At 41.7% G+C, this 21,616-nt stretch overlaps 1 protein-coding gene across 1 annotated transcript in view; it reads right to left on the reverse strand.

The window, feature by feature from the left end:
• Window positions 1–20,655, reverse strand: part of GORASP2 (golgi reassembly stacking protein 2) — a 30,045-nt gene extending 9,390 nt beyond the window's left edge. Inside the window, exons 1-5 of the mRNA XM_075609090.1 lie at window positions 20,457–20,655; window positions 5,412–5,492; window positions 4,967–5,170; window positions 3,074–3,160; window positions 2,416–2,546 (exon numbers count right to left, since the gene is read on the reverse strand). Coding sequence (XP_075465205.1) covers window positions 2,416–2,546; window positions 3,074–3,160; window positions 4,967–5,170; window positions 5,412–5,492; window positions 20,457–20,519 — 566 coding nt within the window. The 5' untranslated portion in view covers window positions 20,520–20,655. The remainder of the gene's footprint in view (window positions 1–2,415; window positions 2,547–3,073; window positions 3,161–4,966; window positions 5,171–5,411; window positions 5,493–20,456) is intronic.
• Between the last annotated feature and the right edge of the window lie 961 nt (window positions 20,656–21,616).

Here is a 21,616-nt window from a genome sequence, read left to right on the forward strand (position 1 = left end):
CATACATTCAACCCATAATTAGTTTATTTAAATTGCACTAACACTTTGGAGAACTATAACATACATAAATCTATTTTAATAATAAAGGTAAATAAATATTGTGCTTTTAAATATGTATTGTTATGCACATTAAAGAACACCATTAATAAGTTTTTATTCTACATATAAATACAGCTCAACCCAGTTATAGCGCGATCCGCTATAACGTGGTTTGAGCGTGGACCCCAAATGTAAAAAAAATAAAAAATGTTTTTTTTTTTTTTACACGGATACACTGATACACGCAGTCTCACACAGTCAAATACACACACACACACACACACACACACACACACACACACACACACACACACACACACACACACACACACACACACACACACACACACACACACACACACACACACACACACACACACACACACACACCCCTCTTTAAGGGAGCTTGCTCTCGCAAGACGGAAGCAGAAAGCAGAGACAGGGAGAAGCGCTGCCAGATGCCGGGTAAGTGCTGCGTGCTGTTGCCGCTACCCCACCGGGTCTGGGAACGCTGGGAGAGTTCTCAGCTTTCCCCCTCCGGCAGACGCGGTACTACCACCACAAAAAAAAAAAAAAAAAAAACACATTTCGGCGGCCATTTTTTTTGCGACCCTGTTTATAACGCGGTGGTCGCAGGTGGCCCCCGAGGACCGCGCTATAACGGGGTTAAGCTGTAGTAGTTTTAAAATTGAGATTTTTTTTAATTTTCATAGCATCATATAATGTAACCTAAACACGTGGATAATCAATGCAGATCTTTGAATACCTTAAATTGAATTTAATAAATTAAATCAGTAAATAACATCTAACTATTATAGTATTTCAAGATAGATCTAATACAAGAAACAACATCAGGTGTAATATGCAACTTAATTTAGACACTATCTGACTGATATAATTTTATTCACATTTTATCTGCATGTCTAGACTAGTTTATATTGGGAATGCTTGATTTGGTTTCCAACCATGGTTCTTAACATGCTGTTATTTTTTTACTTTGATTTTATTGTCTATTTAATTATTTTAAGGTTTATATTGGATGTACTTTTTTTTTTTTAGTATTTTATTGATTTTGTTGTGTATGTGAAAACAACATTGTTATAAATACACAAATTTTGACCACTCAGCTGAATTTTTACATAAGGACATTTGCAATCAGCTGTAATGAATTTGATCAACTGAAACCAGTATTTAAGACTTATGCATTACCCTGAGCCAGATCCCTGATGGAGCAGCTGCGAAATGCGTTGGATTGGAACTTACAGGCCTCCGTAGCTCGTGACGTGTGGATCTCTCCGTGCCTAAGCAGTCAGCTGACTGCCCTACGGGTACCTGGACGCGAGCGTGACCTGGAAGACACCGCTGGTGATAGATCTCCTCCTGGCTACCTCATGTCCGTGTGCAAAGTACAGGAAGAAAGGAGAGGTGACGTGTCTCCCCCCGCATGGAAATCTGAGGAGACGGGCTCAGCAGGCATGTGACGTTGAAAGGAGAAAAGAATGCTTGGATTCCGTGGAGCCAGAACCATCACAAAAGAGCAAGGAGTCCATGACCACATGCTGGGAAGCTATCCACAAACGCTGATATATCAAGTGTGGCCTGTAAGTGCAATATTGTTCTAACCCAGTCTAGAGTAATACATTTACTGTGCCATGATTTTCTCTCAGTTTGTATCAACTCAAATATCCTGAATAAGCCGAGATTTGGCCTCATCTATCTGATTAACCTCTGAAACTCCAAGTGGGAATTCATTTATAGATTCAAAACTACACTAATCTGTAAGTGCATAAGTTTAATTTAGAGTGTCTAAATAGGTTAACAACCTTTATTAATACATCGCTGTTCCCTTTTTGTATTTATCTATTCCATGCCTAACATCTGTACTTGAGTCAACGCGCCGGAGGACATCTTTCTTGATACATAACCGGGCATAAAATCACTTATATGTTGCAGCTAAAAAAAGCCTAAAAATCTAAAAAAAAAAAAAAAACCACATTCATATGTTTACTTGTGCTGAAAGAATGTAATGTGTCATTAATATGTCCAGAAAACCAAGACAGTAAGGTCTCCAAGGTTTCAAAGAATGAAGCAGAAATTGTTTTTTTTTTATAGAAATGTAACGTACAGTATCTGTGTTTGAGAAGCTTACAAAAGGCTGTAGAGCAATGCTTTGCTGGACACTCCCTGCACGTTAAGCTCAAATATATTCTGCATGAACTTGCAAGAAGTGAAATAAGGAAGAATTTAGCCATGCGTTCCAGCAGCAACATAATTCTAATGAAGAGTTTAGTCCCAGCACAAGTAATAAGAGCAATTCGGAAAGTGCTGGTTCCTCAGATATATAGTAGAGTTTGTAATGCATGTGAATAAACTTACCTGCCCTCTCCTCCCCAAGCAGAGTTTGGAGTGATAACAACCTCTCTACAATTATCAGTGTCCGTGTTGTACACATATAGTTTTAACGGTTTTCCTTCATGTGTCTCTATGAGGGAGAAAAGATCCTCGGACTGCAGGAAACAAAAAAATAAATATATCAGAACTTATAGCAGTTGGCACACCCTAATAAACTGACCGATAATCCTCAATAGATCCATCTGGGACAGGTGAAATGTAAACACAGCTTCTAGAGAGTTTTGTAAAGCGCATGATACAAATGCACTTTTAGTGGGAAATATTTTAATCACAAATTGAGGGTTGAAAGATTTGGGTCAATGGGAAATATGGGCACGCATTGAAAAAGCAGGAAGGAAGAGCTGAACAGAAAAATAAGTGTTCCATTGGTTTACTGTAAATCAAAATAAAATTTGTAACCCTATTTTCAGCTACAATCTACCCGTGCACAAAGGGCGATAGAGTACCACAATATTAATTTAACATCATCACACTAACAGAGGTTTGAAATGCAGCACCAACTAGAATACAGTGAAGACACTCAGGTGACAAAGGGCTTAAAAATAAGACATGTGGCATTTCCCTGCAGCTGGAAACTATGGGAAGATGCCATGAAAACAGATTTACTGGAATAATACATCACCTCATTCATTACAGTGTCTGCACCAATAATGTAGTCACTGTGGGGTCTTAGACCTGCCAGTGCTGCAGGGGAGTTAGGTTCCACCTCCTGGAATAAAGTAGTATGGAAAATTAAAGCACTGATTAGTTCATATGTCTATTCAATTTTAAGAACTCATTCTGTTTTTTTGCAATAATTGTAATTTGACAAGATAGTCGTAAATTGCAAACAAAACCACACAGTAGTAATATTATTACTTTCTTTGTTTATCATTGTAAATCATCCTCCATATTTAATTAAGAAAAGTTAAACTATTCATCACTTAAACAAAACAATGGCAGGGCTTCAGTAAGCTTGGATAAGGGGCATCACAACACAATCCAACGTTAACTGCTATGGACTTTAATGCGGGATTGAGCTCCCACTATATTAGATGGGAATAATGCATGGGACATCGACCCAAGTTAAGCGGCTGTGGGGCACAAAGAATCAGGGTAAAAAACACATCCATATGCAGGAGGGTCCCGGGTATACGGCGGGTTCCGTTCCAGGGGCCTGCCGTATAGTGAAAATTGCCGGAAAGCGGATCCGGCGATTTTCAGTTGATTGCATGCGCAAATCGGCATTAATTGCCGGTCTGCGCATGCGCGCCGGGTGCAACCGCCCATTCTGCGCATGCGCAACTGAGGATCCAAGATTGCGGCCCCCTTCTCGGTGCTGCCGTATCGGCGGATCGCCGAGAAGCGGGGCCCTGCTGTACAAATAGTGAAAATTACAATTACATGAAAATACTGAAGACAAAAAAAAAAAAACACAAACTTACATAGCTGACCCACTCGCCCATAGAGACTCAACGTTTTGGGCGATGGCCCTTTGTCAAGAGTCTGAAACATTGAGTCTCTTTGGGCGAGTGTGTCAGCTATGCAAGTTTTTTCTATTATTGTATTCAGTATTTCATGTAATTGCAATTGTCATTTTATTTCTATATGAACGGTAAAATACAAATACGTATTTGTTTGAGACGGGTGTCCTCCCTTTCTTATTAACTTTGATGTGTGTGTGTGTGTGTGTGTGTGTGTGTGTATTGATTCTTGGAAGGAAGTTTCCTCAGGGAAAGGGAAGACTTTACCAGTCTATAGCATACTGTAGTGTTATTTTTTTGTGTATACATATACAGTAGATTTTTATATATATATATATATATATATATATATATATATATATATATATATATATATATATATATATATATATACAGTATATATATATATATATATATATATATATATATATATATATACAGTATATATATATATATATATATATATATATATATAGATACATACATACATACATATATACATATTTAAGTAAAAACAAGTAATAACTTCTGCAATAATTTGTTACACAACTGTGGATGATATCGTACATTTAGGACTTGATGCAACCAGTCACGCTTCTACTTTATCCAGAAGCGAGGGTGTTAGGAACTAACGGTGCTAAGATATTATTATAGAACCATTATGAGAAAATGTACATCGACTTCGTTTGAAACACACACACACACACGCACGATGTATTTTGCAAATTTAGAAGAACTATGCCATCCAGATGACAAAAATGTTGATACGCGATTAGAAAAAACTGAGAAAACATAAGTGGTGTTTAAATGGACAAATTGGGGCAGGCAGTTAATGGACACCCAGTTGAAACATATCATCAACAAATTGGTTCATAATACATTGTGAATCAACAATTTGATGAAAGTCATATAATATTATTATTATAATTATTATTATCATTATCATCAACTATAAACCAGTGCTGAAAGGGGATCTGCAATACATTATTCTTGATTTGATGGCAGGCACCTTCAGCAGAAAGGGGTTTTATAGAACACCATGTAATACTTACCAACACATGCCAAACATTCTCATTTGCTCCATCAAAGCTGCAGAAACGTATACTGACGCCCAGCAAGCCCTGACCGCCCCACATGTTGCTTGGCGTCACAGAAGTCTCCCTCAGTTCCAGTGTCTTGCTGCTGTACGCCACCATTTTAACAGGCTTCTCAACATTGGCTTTTAGAAGGTCCTTAAGGGTGTCATTGTCTTTATTCTAGGAAATAATTACAACCATTTTTTTAGTGTGTGTTAAACACCACAAAGTGACTATTAAATCAAGGTCCTATTCACAGCATAAAGAGGTTAACGCAATCTTTTAAGTACTCACGGTAGTTTTAAAAATGTAGCTAGTACAGGAAATTAGCGGAGCGATCGTAATTTTGCTCTGAATAAATGCATACAAGATTAGCTGGAAAATATAATATGGTTATATTTGAACGGTAAAAGCAACTTACCAGTCTTAAGCCATTAATAGAAACAATAAAATCAAAGAACGGCTCCAGCCCAGCTCTGTGTCCAGGGGAATTTTCTTGCACCTAATAGGAATAATAAAATTGTTCTTAGCATACAAACTGTATTTGAATAAATAGGATTTAGAGAAATGCACTGTATTTTTTGTTTAAGTTTACATGTCTCATACAACTTTGTCAAAGTTTATTTTAAAGCATTTAAACTCCTGTATATACATCCTGCTTAAAAGAAAAATAGAATTTCTTGTATACAGTTATATTGAACGAGTGCACGGGGGCTGCCAATTCCAGTCCTCAAGAGCCACCAACAGGTCAGGGTTTCAGGATATCCCTGTTGCAGCACAGGTGGCTCAATCAGTGGCTAGTGCTGAAGCATGGAAATCCTGAAAACCTGACCTGTTGGTTACCCTTGAGGACCGGAGTTGGCCAACCCTCTGCACTAGTGGATACATTTTTACACAATTCTGTACAAAGCAATAATACCCTTAATTACAAAGCATTGCTATGGCCTTTTTACCTTTCTATTCCTTTTCAAATACATCAAAATTATTTAATGTCGTTAAAAAGTTCAATTTAAAAGAAATATTTTTTACCTTCCACTTTGGAAGAAAATAGCTAGGGTCTCAAACTGGTTTCCCCTCCAGAAAGGTAGGGAAAAGCTTTTCAGAAAGTAACCATTTCTTCAGATGCATGTAATATGCAATAACCGTCAGATGTACTGTATGCTAAACATCCCTGAATGTGATATACATTTGTCACTGCTAAGACGACAGCTGGAATCGTTTAAATGTACAGCCAGTCCTCGGTTATCCAACGGAATCCGTTCTGGAAGGAGCATTGGATAGTGAAACCGTTGTAAAGTGAGTCCCATGTTAATCAGTGGCGGCGAGCGTTGGATAACACATTCAGGCGTTGAAAAACGGCCCGTAGGGTTGCATTGTAAAGCGTTGGATATGCCATTCGCTGTAAAGTGAAACGTTGGATAATGAGGACTACCTGTATAGGCTTTATTCTATGCTAAACCAGATTAGCAGCTATGGTGCAATCATTTTAATCAAATATTGTTACGACTAAAACTGCAGTATACATATTAAAGTAACATTACAGAAGTGATTTCAATGGACAGTCCAAAATCAAGAATATTTACTTCAGATCGACGAGAGAGACAGTCTCACAAATAGCAGAGAGACGATGTGTGAGGAAGATAACTGTGCTCCAGCCGAATCCCATCGCCCTCCCCATAGAATAAACGTAATCTAAGTCAGGGGTGCACAAACTTTTTGCACTGCGCCCCCCTGCCAGCTCTCCCCAAGTGCTCGCACGCCTCCTTACCAGCTCTAGAGCGTCAAATGACACCACGGGGGCATGTGGCATCCAGTCACTCCCGCTGCGTCATTTGACACCGCGTCACCACAGCCGTCTGAGTCAAGGTAAGAGTTACAGAGGCCTTGTGCGATTCCCTGGCATTTAAATGCTTTGGGGAAAGAGCGCGGGCCCATCTAACCACTGCGCGCACACCCCCCCCCAAAAAAAAATATCGCGCCCCCCAGGTCTGTGTGTGACAGACTAGTTCTATCCCTCAGAGATATTCTAGTCTGTTTTTAGTTTGTTCTTGCCCTGCTTTTATTAAAGTATCCTATTTGTTCAACTTTGCCTTCTCCCACTGATTATCTTTGTAGGGGAAACTCCACCCAAGGATCTAGTATTCAGGAAGCAGTTCCAAACAGGAGGTATTACCAGTGTCCCATACATGCAATATAACAAGACACTCTCTCTACATGCGAGTACCCAACTATATTTACTTTGTTTCCACACTGGACAGAGACTGTGCAATGCCTGGCTGAGTAACTACAGATTTCCCCTAGTACAAGCACAAAATTCAAGAGTTATATTGTGAGTTCAAACTTTAGAAGATTAACCATGATCTGTTTTATGTTTGAACATATTACAGTACTTAATCTTTTCCTCCCATTTCCACATATTCCCTGGATCAACACCCTGTTCCCAAGAGAACCAACGCCAAGGATTGACATTTTGGGGTTTTGCGAGAACCCATGTATTTTTAGGCAGCAGGACATTGTTTTTACCCAGAGACATATTCTTGGACATTTATATTCATTTGCACACATTATATTGGTATCCACATTTTGTTTTAAACACCACACGGGCACCGGCAAGTGCTGACACTTTTGGTATGCTTTTTCTTCCAACAGATATATAGGCATTGCTTTTGTGACCTCGGCAAAAATGCAGGACGAGGACAAGTGTTGTAGGTTCCGTGTTTCCTATGGCACAAGGGATACTAATGGATCACATCTGACACTTTCAAATGGAAAAGTAGCTACCCGAGTGGAAAGAAATGTTGAAATAGCTTGTGTACACAATATTGTTAATTTTTTTTTTTCTTTAAACCAAAGTCACTCAAGCAGATTAAAGCTGCAGTTCAAGCAGTATCCTGCATGTGTGTTTTTTTTAAATAAATCACTTTCTATTTAAAAAAAAAAAACAACTTGGAAAGACCAATTTTCTTGTATTCTATTTTAACAAGCATGCTGTTCCTATAGCAACCATTTGCTAAGGCACAGCCCCTTCATGTCCTGTCACAAGCCCTGGCACACCCCTTTGTGAGCCCTGCCCTCCCTCTAGCACATGTCAGTGGAGTTCTCATGAATATTCATAAGCATTTCTCTCACACTGAAAAAGGGGGCGTTTATAAGACACCAACTTGTAATGTAACAAAAAAAACGCAACTTGAACTGCAGCTTTAAAGCTTTCTTTGTACTGTGAGCCTGCCTCTATTTATTAACAAATGTGTGACGTGTACCTTCATTAATCACCCGCAATCCTAAGTAGTACCAATTAGCTGGAATCATGCTAGTTAAAAAATATATCTGAGTATTTTCCCTTTATGCTAGGGACGGATTGCACCTCAATGAAGAGGGATCTTCTGTGCCAGGGGGGAGAATGTTAAAAAGGTTGGAGGAGATTTTAAACTAGGATGGAGGGGGGAGGGGAATGAAACAGATAAACTAAATAGAAAAATGGGGAAATAGCAAAGAGTTTTGGAGGTAGAATGGGGGCAGGTGTGCGTTTCGCAAGCAGCGAGACACCAATAGTAAATATAAATAATACTAGAAACCTTCTAAAGACTAAACCCAATTGGCGCAGAAAGGAAGGGGCAGATAAGATAATAGTACAAAATGGAAAAAAACTTAAATGCATGCTTGCTAATGCAAGAAGCCCGACAGATAAAAATGGGGGAGCTTAATTGGCGCAGAAAGGAAGGGGCAGATAAGATAATAGTACAAAATGGAAAAAAACTTAAATGCATGCTTGCTAATGCAAGAAGCCCGACAGATAAAAATGGGGGAGCTTAAATTAATAGTTGCAAGGGAGCAGTATGAAGTAGGCATTACTGAAACATGGTGGGATGAAACTCATGACTGGGCAGTTAATTTAGAGGGTTATTCCCTTTTTTGGAAGTATCGAGCAAATGGATGAGGAGGTGGATTATGTTTATATGTTAAACCGGATCTAAACCCTATTATAAAGGGATGATGTTTATGAAGGGAATGATGAAAGTGTAGAGACCTTATGGAAAGAAATTTGCAGTGGAGGTAAACAAAGAAAATGTTTGTAGGGATATGTTATAAACCACCAAATATCTGTGAGATTGAGGAAGCTAAAATACTTTTGGAAATGGAGAAGGCATCAAACCTGGGTCATGTTTGCATAATGGAAGTGTATAGAACGCCAGTGCATCTGAAGAACAAGGTTGCTGCTGCAACCGTGAGCCTCCTTATGGTCTTTTTGGCAGTGCACTGCCATTTTCCTACCTGTTCGTGTTTGCATAATGGGTGATTTTAATTATCCAGACAGACTGGGGCAATGAGATTAGCATTACAACAAAAGGAAACAGGTTTTTAGGGGTGCTTAAAGACAATTACATGACCCAAATTATTGAGGAACCAACCAGGGGAGGGGCAATACTGGATTTGGTAATATCAAACAATGTAGAAGCAATAACAAATATTCAAGTCCTGGAACATTTGGGTAACACTGATCATAACATGGTCACTTTTGAAATAAATGATCAAAAAACAGATTACTTGGGTTCAAACAAGACCTTAAATTTTAGAAATGCAGATTTGAATGAATTGGAGGACTAATCAACAAGGAATACATTGGGATGATATTTTTGCAGGGAAACATGTAGATGGGCAGTCTTTAAAACATTGTTAGAAAAGCACATTTATCAGTGTAGTCACTTGGATAATAAGTATAAAAGAAAAGTCGAAACCAATGTGGCTAAATAAACAGGTAGGGAAGGAAATGGAAAAGAAGAGGCAGGCGTTTAAATATTTGAAGTCAGAAGGGACAGAGGCATCATATCAGAATCATAAGGAATGTAACAAAAATTGCAAAAGGGCAATCAAATTAGCAAAAATGGATAATGAAAAAAGAAGGATTGCAATAGATAGTAAGATCAACCCTAAAAAGTTCTTTAAGCACCTAAATTACAAAAAAAAAAAAAAAACAGAAAAGAAAATATAGGACCCTTTCAGTGTGAGATGGGCAGGCAGATTATTGGAGATAAGGAAAAAACAGAGGTATTAAACAAATTATTTGCCTCTCTGTTTACCAGGGAAGAAGCAATTTCAATAGTAGTTCCGCAGGTGGAAGCAACAACCTCTATAATAACGAACAATTGGTTAACTGAGAAAGAAGTTTATAGGCGGTTTGATAAAATGAAAGTAAATAAGGCACCTGGCCCTGATGGCATACATTCAAGAGTTCTCTAGGAGTTAAGTTCAGTAATAGCCAAACCATTAAATGTAATATTCAAGGACTCCATTTCCACAGGCTCAGTACCACAAGATTGGCGTAAAGCAGATGTGGTGCCTATATATAAAAAGGGAGCTAGATCACAACCGGGGAATTACAGACCTGTAAGCCTGACTTCAATATTGGGGAAGCTACTTGAAGGTTTAATACGGGATAATATTCAGGAATACCTAATGTAGACGAAAATTATTAGTAATAGTCAGCATAGATTTATGAAGGCTAGACCATGCCAAACTAACCTTATTTGTTTCTTTGAGGAAGTAAGAGTTGCGACCAGGGTAATACAGTTGATCTACTTAGATTTTGCAAAGGCTTTTGATATGGTTCCACAAAAGAGGTTGTTGTACAAAATAAAGCCAATTGGGCTCATTAAAAATATATGCACCTGGGTTGAAAACTGGTTGAAGGATAGACAACAGAGGGATGTCATAAATGGAACTTTTTCAGATTGGTCTAAAGTCGTGAGTGGAGTACCTCAGGGATCGGTACTGGGACACCTGCATTTTAACTTGTTTATCAAGTCTACATCTTTGCTGATGACACTAAATTGTGTAAGGTAGTAGAAACAGAGCAGGATGTAATTTCTCTCCAGAAGGACTTGGAGAGACTGGAAACTTGGGCAGGTAAATGGCAGATGAGGTTTAATACAGATACATGAACGGTTATGCATTTGGAAAGCAAGAATAAACCGGTGGTTTACAAATTAAATGGGGATAAATTGGGGGAATCCTTGATGGAGAAGGGTTTAGGAGTGCTGGTAGACAGCAGGCTTAGCAATAGTGCCCAAAGTCATGCAGTAGCTGCAAAGGCAAACAAGATCTTATCTTGCATTAAACAGGCAATGGATGGAAGGAAAGTAAACATAATTATGCCCCTTTATAAAGCATTAGTAAGACCACACCTAGAATATGGAATTCAATTTTGGGTACTACTCCTTAGAAAAGACATTATGGAACTAGAGAGTGCGCAGAGAAGAGCCACCAAATTAATAAAGGGGATGGACAATCTAACTTATGAGGCTAGCTAAATTAGAATTATTTATATTAAAAAAGAGGCATCTAAGAGGGAATGTGATAACTATATACAAATATATTCGGGGACAGTACAGGGAGCTTTCAAAAAAACTATTAATCCCAAGGGAAGTACAAAAGACTCTGGGTAATCCCTTAAGGTTGGAGGAAAAGGAGATTTCACCAGCAAACGAAATGGTTCTTTACACTAAGGGCAGTTAAAATGTGGAATTCATTACCTATAGAGACTGATGGCAGATACAATAGATTTGTTAAAAAAAAAAAAGGTTGGACATCTTTTTAGGAAGCAATGGTATACAGGGATATACCAAATAAGTAAACATTGGAAGATGTTGATCCAGGGAGTAATTTAATTGCCAATTCTTGGAGTCAGGAAGGAATTTATTTTCCCCTTAAGAGATATCATTGGATGATATGCCACTGGGGTTTTTGTTTGCCTTCCTCTGGATCAATATATTGTAATAAAGTACATATATAGGATAAAGTACATGTCGTATAAATTTAACATGGCTTAAACTTGATGGGCGCATGTCTTTTTTCAACCTCATCTACTATGTAACCATGTATAGCATTTATAAAATCTGTGGAGCCTCTACTCTTCCTTTTTGTGTATCCTGTACCTGGATTAAAAAGGAAATAGAATCCCCGAGGAAGTTCTATCATAGAACGAAACGCGTAGGATTTGGAGCGTGTCAGGAGTTAGAGAGTCTGCCTATCCTTTAGAGCCTGCACGGTTCCTGATCTTCACTGCCTGTCAGCTCAGGCTGCTTGGACTGTACATCCGGGTTCTTGCAATTCAGCTCTGACAGCGTCGTCGCGGGTGACATCACCGCGGAGGAACAAGGAAGCAGGAACGCAACACAGTGGAGGCAGAGAAAGGACTAAACAGACTACAACTCCCTCCTGTCGGCACACATTTCGAGACTCTACCTGGGACCAGGAGTTTCTATGGGCCAGAAAATCCATAATCTTTATACTGCCTTGAATCAACTAATGTTGGGTTTCAATCCAGTATCCAGTTTTTTCAGCCACTGTGTAGTGGTCCCATTCCAGTATCCAGACATTTACCCATCGTGTAAGCCATTATCCTTAACACTATATTCCCCTTGGTTGGTTTTGTTTGCGCCCTTATTTCCTTTTTATCTTACCTTCAAACACCGGGATGGTGTCTATTTTGCGTGCTGCACCATTACCTCACACTTGTTTATATTATCTTCACATTCATGTCTATTATATTAATTTGCGCTTAATATCTCTTCCTCATTCCTGTACTTGGATTGCAGCGGGCTTTCCCTCGAGTTAGAAAGCACCGGTATCAGTATCTAAGCGGCGACAGCGATGCAACGTCGCGTCAAAACAAATGCATTGCCGCTGTCGCATGCGCTTATAGTAAGCGCGACGTGACGGAGCAATCGCTTGGTCGCTATCGCTGGAAGTCATCTCAATATGCTTTTTCCAGCGACCGCAGCCCGACGTCGCCAGCACTATAAGCGTAGCCTTATACTTTTTTTTGATTATTGGTGTGCAACATTTTCCCACACTTCATTGTAAATAATAATACCACAATTCCTACTAGAACAGACTCAATTCTAGGATATTACTTAGGGCAGAATACAACAAAGGGCCAAGTTTTGCATCTTGAAAGTGCAGCTCCACTTAAAAATAAGCCTCTCAAAATTGTCCAATATTGAGAATGTTCTAAAAACGGCTTTATATTGCAGCTCACCTGCCTGAAACTTTGGAATAACTGTGGTATACTTTCTGTGAGCACCTAAAGAACTAGACATTTTATATTCCTTGGTAATTGTGTTTCACTACGCCTGTCACTAACATAATTCTCGTCGCCTCTTCATTCCACCACAAACTATCTGAACGAATGTCCCCTGTTACGATCGAGAATAGGGCCGAGTCCCCGCTGGCGCTGAGCGCGCTCATGCTTGGAGAGCGCTCCAAGCATTAGGGCCGGGTGTCCTGCTTGAACGCACGGGGGAGGGGAATTGAGGGTAGTTGAGCACGCAGGTATAGTTTTTTTTGTTTACCTAAGCGCCGAGCGCGGGTGAGCGTGTGTGCCCGCGCACGAGTGCCGCGTGAGCGGAGACTTACATATATCTACATATGTAAGTAACCGCCGCAAGCACCGCCTGCTCAGCGCCAACGGGGACACAGCCTAAGGCCCGGGCCATAGAGGGGTGAGGAGAGCGGATGCGCGCTAACGCTGAGGCTCGCCTGCTTAAGTCAGCGCGATTCCACGGACTTGCAGGCGAGCCAGTGTGCGCGGAGGGAGCCGGGGGGAGGTGGTTGGAGGCGGGGCAGTGACATCGCTGGGCCAATCGCCCGCGACGCACTGACGTCAATGTCACGGCGCCGTGACGTTGACGCTGCTTAAGGCTGATTGGATGTTTTCAGCCGACAGCGCGCTGAAAAACAGCTTGGCGCTCGGCTGAAAACTCCAAAGCCTCCGCACGCACGCGTGAGCCCCCTCTCAAGGCATCCTCATTGAGGATGCAGGGGCTCAGCGCGGAGCGTCCGCACGCCTCAGTGCTGCTTGTCCTTCTTTGGACGCAGCCTAAGAGGGCATGGTAGCAATAGTGGTGCTTCAGGGGAGGATGAAATAAAACGGCTCTGGAATTTTCACCTATTTGCATAATGCAAGCTCATACGAAGAGACCAGCATGGTAAATTATGAAAAGATACACATATCCCTCCATTATACCCAACAAAGCAAACAGAGGATTCCGATATTGGGAGCGCACTCTGGATTTATCTCCATTACATTATCAGCTATTAAGGATACAACAAGTAGTTACATTTAAAAAAAAGCAAGGAATTTGTTCATGAGCATTTTTGCTTTGATATACACATTTCCACTAAATACTGTAGTTAGAATCAATGTTTATTTTGCAAAGCCACAGCTTTCTCAATTATGTACCAAACATCTAAAACAGACTCGAAGGAGGGACTTAATTGCTCTGAAAGCCTGCAATTTTCATAACGTCCCTTAGCCATTTAAAAAGGCATCTTTACCCTAAATGTTTTATTGAATAAAAACACAGTTTTAAATCTACAACTAACTCACAATTGAAAGAAAACAACCATTCAGGGATCAGAATCTTGTTTTGCGACCAAAATGATTTACATAACAGTTCAAGACAGTTGAAGAGAGTTAAATTAGTGCAGTAGAGAAACAAATTAAGAACAACAATGAATCATCAGACGAAATTAATAACAGAAATTAATTAGGGATACACCTGCAGTGGGGCATTTTTCCAAGGAAAATCAGCGCAACACTGACATTACAACAAGGCTTCTATAGTGTTCGACTAAAAACAATCTAACAAAGACACTGGATTTGTTGCATAAACTAATAATGTGGCTGTTTGAACATGACTCATCCATCACATATATACTTCCATACAACTCCTGTGTATATTCACACACTACACACAAAAAAAAATGCTAGCTGTGCACAAAAAAGTGATTTATACTGGATTTCTGTGGTTTCTGCTTTGCACATCAGAAGATTTACACAATGTGATGGCTACTATATTAATCACAAATTCTACCTACAGATGATTTGGCATTATCATCATGAATTAGGATGTGCCCTCGCTAGTGATTTTAATATACAGACAGCTGCCTTTTGATAGTCATTTTGCCCAGATGATGTTCAGTTTGGCATTGAGCTTCATTAAACACTTATCGTGTGGAATCATATCTGTATTCTTCATGAAAAGGATATAAGTTTTACACCATTGAAACGAGTATAGGATTTCTGGAAGGTAAAAACATCAAAAAAAAAAAAAGTGTTTTATTATTGCATTCCATCTTTTTGGAATAAAAAAACAAAAAAAACTTTAGAATTGCCCAGCCGGTGACTGCAGGTGGCCCGGCGGCTGGCGGGACTGCAGGGGGCCCGGCGACAGGTCACAGCAGTTGCCGCCGGCCCTGCCCCTCTGCAGGCACCCGTCTGTCCCATGCTGGCTGCTCACACACATGCCGGGCCTCCCTCTCACACCGGAAGCTTAGCTCAGCTGACTTCCGGTGCTGCCGTCAGAGAGACCCGGCACCAGGGTTTTTTTTTTTTTTAAATGAACTGGCCGGCCGGATGTTATGGGCCCCGTGGGTCAGTTCATTTAAAAAAATTTAAAAAAATACCTGCACCCGGCCTGGCCCCCTGACCCACGGGGCCCAGGACGCCAACACCGACAGCCCTCCCCTGTTGGTAGCGCTACACACAATATCACACACACTCCTAGAGACACACGCAATATCACTAAGATACGCCCGTTCCTCTGTTGCTCGACTGCTAAAACTCTGACTCAGGCCCTCATTCTCTCCAGTCTTGATTACTGTAACCTCCTGCTGTCCAGCCTTCCTGCCTCTCACCCGTCTCCCCTACAATCTACCCTAAACGTTTCTGCCAGAATCACTCTACTCTTTCCAAAATCTGTCTCCGCTCCTGAAATCCCTCTCCTGGATTCCGATCAAATCCCGCATCTCACACTCAATTCTTCTCCTCATTTTTAAAGCTTTACACTCTTCTGCCCCTCCTTACATCTCAGCCCTAATTTCTCACTATGCACCATCCCGACTATTGCGTTCTTCTCAAGGATGTCTTCTTTCTACCCCCTTTGTATCTAAAGCCCTCTCCTGCCTTAAACCTCTCACTGACTGCCCCGCACCTCTGGGATGCCCTTTCCCTCAGTACCCGACTAGCACCCTCTCTATCCACCTTTAAGACCCACCTTAAGACACTTGCTTAAAGAGGCATATGAATACCACTGTGGATAATACTGGACACGATACATAAAGCTTGGCCCCCCGCAGACGCACTTACCAGAATTCCCTCCTCCTGTCTCTGTACGTTCTCCCTACCTACCAATTAGCTTGTAAGCTCCACGGAGCATGGACTCCTCTTCCTTAATGTTACTTCTATGTCTGAAGCACTTCTTCCCATGACCTTTTATATTATTTGTTATTTATATGATTACCATGTGTATTACTACTGTGAAGCGCTATGTACATTAATGGCGCAATATAAATAAAGACATACAATACAATACATAGACAGATACACATCCCCCCTCTCCATGCATCAGAAGCTATCTGATTGGCTTCTAACCTGTCACATGGTGAGACCGTCGCTGTAAAAATCAAATTCTACTCACTACAGAGATTAAGGTCGCTCCGTCGCCATCGCGCCCACTATAAGTGTATGCTACAGATTCAATGCATTTGTTTTGATGCGATGTCGCATCGCCGTCGCTATAAGCGCAGCCTTACACGTATGTTTTAGATTCTTATAAGGAAAGGAGGTAGTGCACACACTCAAACATATAGGTGATGGTGGGGTACTTAACTGCCAGTGCGCTGGTTCTGGGGAGCTCCTGACGTCCCAAAGTGATCCAGTGAAGAAAAAGAATCAGGCACACGGTCTTAATCATGAATGAAAAAAGGTTTAATGTGCCAAGGAATCCAACGTTTCGGCCGTTTTACTTTTACTGTCGAAACGTTGGATTCCTTGGCACATTAAACCTTTTTTCATTCATGATTAAGTCCGTGTGCCTGATTCTTTTTCTTCATTAGATTCTTATAACACTGACTTAAATAACAAATTGTTAATGCTGCTTCTTTTACTGTAAATCCCTAAAAGCTTCCGTCATGCCATTTGCTCAAAGTGAATATTGCTTAGATTACTTCAGCAAGGAAAATGCTGAGCAAAACTTTCATGGTCAAGCCTTCCAGGGGAATATTCTAAGCCCCTGTAAATGGTAATAAAATGCTTCAATATCGCAAGCGGTCATTTGCCAGCAACTAATAAATCCTCTGTTCAGCAAGTCACAATAAGTCATCTTTCAGAGCTTAAACATCAAAACATCAGGAAAAAAATTGCCTTTAAAAAAAAGTCTTTACATAACCATGCCGGGCCTCTCAGTTCTGTATCGCTGACATAATTTCTTAATAAACTTGAACTTTCTATTTAAAAAAAAAAAAAAAAAACCACGACAGTTTATAATCCACTTGCGCCGATCATCTTCCCAGACGTTCCTGCTCATCCTCATCATTGAATTTAGATATTTTTGTTTTACAGTGCCATACATTTTCAAACATTGGTTTAGACAAAACATAATTTCTAGTGCTTGATTTTCCTGGGGTTTTTTTTGTTTGTTTTTTTAACTTAAATCTATTAAATTAAATCACTGTGGCTGCTGCCTTTCAGTGTAATCAATGTCAGACGCTATATACAATCAACGTGTAATGGAAAAGTAGGATATGATGGAGAAATAACCAGGGCATTAAGCCCCTTTCTATGTCAATGTTAGTGTATTTGTTGCATGTGGTAGAATTATTAAAGCATAATAAGTCCCCGTCTCAGAGAGACCAGAAGAACAGTCCCTTACTCAAAAAGATACAGTTTCCCTAAACAAAAACATGCATCTTCCATTACATTTTAAACTCTATCCATACAAAGGCGCTGGGCAGAATATGTCTTGGTAATGGAAGTGTATATACTCTGCCTATCAGTGTTAATGGTTTGAATACATTTTGTATTGAAATATTTATAGACAAGCGAGACACCAAGATACATTTCTCCTATTACTTTAAGACAATTACAAAAAAACAAAATAAAAATAGAAGCACATAAAATGCAATCATGTTCATACACACCTTTAACAACAATTCATAATGTGCAACCATTTTAAATAAAGATGCGATTACAGGAAAGGGGCTTTAGCCCTGCAGGCCACCCCTACACCAGCCTGGAAGTGGACACGCTGGCAATGCAGTCACATTGTTGTCACTGCATCTTGGGAGTGGTATAAGGATTGATCTGTTAACACTACAAGTCAGCAACCCATTGTATTAAAAGGTGACTTACTACTCCACCTACAGATCAGCCTCCTGCTTTTCTCTCTTTGCATCAAACTGAACCAACCGTTCCTCTCTTATTGTCAATTTCAGTCCCTTTTAATTACATTTTGTTAATTGTGTGAAAGGAAGAATGCATGTAGCACACTGAAAGAATCAAGCACAATTTATACTACAAAATACATTTACAGGGAGTGATCTGACAAAAGGGCTGCTGCCCTGAAACATTAGCAGTTGGTTGTTTTCCCCCTGCTCTAAGCAAATGCATTTTGTAGCATAAATTGTGCTTAATTCTTTCAGTGCACTGAATACATTCTTTTTTGCCTACATATACCTATGGGTAGTGTGAACAGGACTGCCCTGTATGTTCCAGCACCCTTTGAAGATTGTTCTATCTTTTTATAAACATTGAGTGCAGCCTATGCCCATTTATTTTGCAATGGAGAATGAAACACTGATGGAATGTCAGCCATTGCAAAGCTCTATGTAGTTTTATCTAGTTAAACATGTAGATTGCAGATCCCTCAGGCAGAGGAAGTGTTAATGTTGCTGTAAGGATGGATTAAAATACTTAAACTTTAGGTAGGATGATTATGTTCAGTCCCTTCACTAAGCTCTAAACTACTGCACAAAGCAAGCCTTTCTTGTAGAAGATGGTAGCAAGTCACATGAATGTGTTACGGTCATCTGTTCAGTCAGAGGGTTGGGCAAAGGGGATCACTGCTTTAACCTGCACTGTAGAAATACAGGGGACATGCAACCGCTGATATGGCAGCACTGAACTCCAGTCCTCTACAATAAAGCAAGACACAGGGCTATGGACAACCCATCAGGACCACACACAAGTCCAAACATACGATGCGGAAATTCTTTAAAGACTGACATGGATTGGGTTATGGTGAAAGCCCTGAGGAAAAGTAGCATGTGACTGAATTCACCTTAAGGAACTTCAAAATTAGTCTGTGTAATTGTGGGCCGACCCCCCTTAATTATAATACAATTGCTCCACTTTGCAGGCAGCCATTATAACCTGAGAACCAGAAATGTGCTTCCCAAGACTTTATCCATAAAGGCCTCAGAAATAAAACCGTATGTTTTGGAACTGAAACAGTAAGAACTATCCCTAAGATAATGTTGTAGTCTTAATAGTACAATTTACTTTCATAAATTCATAATCTACAAACTCTCTGGCACTTTAAGATCAGCCAAGTGTCACTCACCTGTAGCGAGTCTCGCTCGCTATAAGGCAGTGTAACATATTCACAGCAACAACCTTTCAAATCAGTCAGGCTATCCCCTTCGGTGGCAGGAGCACCTTTAATACATTTTTTTGACCAATAAATGTGTTTTATTTGTATCTACTATAGGAGGATGCTTTCACTTTGCAATAGGTGTGTGTTATATTGCTACTGCCTTATTAACACCACCGTGCAATTTGTTGACAGAGCCCTCGGGAATTGAAGAGGTAAAAATGTCAAAACATCACTTTTAGATTGCAAGCTCTTCGGGCAAGGAGTTTATCCTTCCCAATATTTACTCCTATATACGACAAGATCATAATTTTGTCATGTCTTGCCTATTACTTTCTCTTTTCTATGTAGAAATTCAAAATGATTAATAACCCATACATTCTGGATATATAGACAGTAAGGTACCATCGCAATGCAAACTCCACAGACCCAGTGTATGGGTTAAGGGGGACACCACCATTAGAAGATGCCCCAAGCATAGGCCTAGCAGCCACCAGGACACACTGCCACATCCAAGCAGACACCTAACAGCCTGGAGGCCTGCCAGTACACGACCCCTTCATCCCACATCCTAGCATAGGCCTAGCAGCCTCCAGTACACTGCCCCTTCACCCCAGCATAGGTCTAGCACCCTCCAGGACACTGCCCCTTCATGCCACATCCCAACATAGGTCTAGCAGCCTCCACTACACTGCCCCTTCATCCCACATCCCAGCATAGGCCTAGCAGCCTCCAGGACACTGCCCCTTCACCCCAGCAGAGTCATAGCACCTTCCAATTCACTGCCCCTTCACGTCACATCCCAGCAGAGGCCTAGAACCTTCCAGGACACTGCCCCTTCATCCCTGCAGAGACAGGCCTAGCAGCCTCCAGGACACTGCCCCTTCATGCCACATCCCAACAGCCTCCAGGACACTGCCCCGTCATCCCAGCATAGCCCAGCAGGCTCCCGGACACTGCCCTTCATGTTATATCCCCCGTCAGGCCCCTAATCCCGGTCCTGTCCCCCCCAGAGACGTGTCATCCGCACATACCCTCAGAACATGATAGCCCTCTGTCCCTCCTCCCGGGATCTCCACGCTCTGCGAACCCCCCATGTCGCCCTCCCCCAGGCGGTATCCGCGGCTTCTCCGGCGGCGGATAGGACCTGACGCTCTTCTCTGTCAGCGCACAAAAGCCGCCACCGGCCGCTTGTTACGTGGCACTGGTAACGTGGGCGCGGGGGTTCCTGGGAGAGCTCTTGGGATATTCTGCTGCAGCGACACCTGGCGGGCGCCGTGGGAAACGCTCCCTGAGCATGCTGAATATTAACCTCTAGAGCGCTGGAGAGAACTGTGTGTGGTTCCCGAATTCACCAATCTGCTGCTGCTGGGCTGCTGCTTCCCATGCCCATGCCCATGCTGCTGCTTCCCATGCCCATGCTGCTGCTTCCCATGCCCATGCCCATGCTGCTGCTTCCCATGCCCATGCCCATGCTGCTGCTTCCCATGCCCATGCTGCTGCTTCCCATGCCCATGCCCATGCTGCTGCTTCCCATGCCCATGCTGCTGCTTCCCATGCCCATGCCCATGCTGCTGCTTCCCATGCCCATGCCCATGATGCTGCTTCCCATGCCCATGCCCATGCTGCTGCCGCTGCCCATGTCCATGCCCAAATGCTGCCCATGCCTATGCTGCCCATGCCCATGCTGCCCATGCCCATGTTGCTGCCCATGCTGCCGCTGCCCATGCTGCCCATGCCCATGTTGCTGCCCATGCTGCCGCTGCCCATGCCTATGCCCATGCTGCCCATGCTGCTGCCCATGCCCTCCATCGTTGAACACATAAAAACAGGTACATTATACTTTAGTTCCTCTGTCCATGTGGGAGTATTAACCTCTAGACTAGAGTGCTGGAGAGAAGTGTGTGTGGTTCCCTAATTCACCAATCTGCTGCTGCCCATGCCCATGCTGCTGCCCATGCCCATGCTGCCCATGCTGCTGCCCATGCTGCTACCCATTCTCATGCTGCTGCTGCCCATGCTGCTGCCCATGCCCATGCTGCCCATGCTGCTGCCCATGCTGCCCATGCTGCTACCCATTCTCATGCTGCTGCTGCCCATGCTGCTGCCCATGCTGCTGCCCATGCTACCCATGCTGCTGCCCATGCTCATGCTGCTGCTGTCCATGCTGCTGCCCATGCCGCTGTTGCCAATG

Source organism: Ascaphus truei, chromosome 7, assembly GCF_040206685.1.
Source record: "Ascaphus truei isolate aAscTru1 chromosome 7, aAscTru1.hap1, whole genome shotgun sequence".
NCBI lineage: Eukaryota > Metazoa > Chordata > Amphibia > Anura > Ascaphidae > Ascaphus > Ascaphus truei.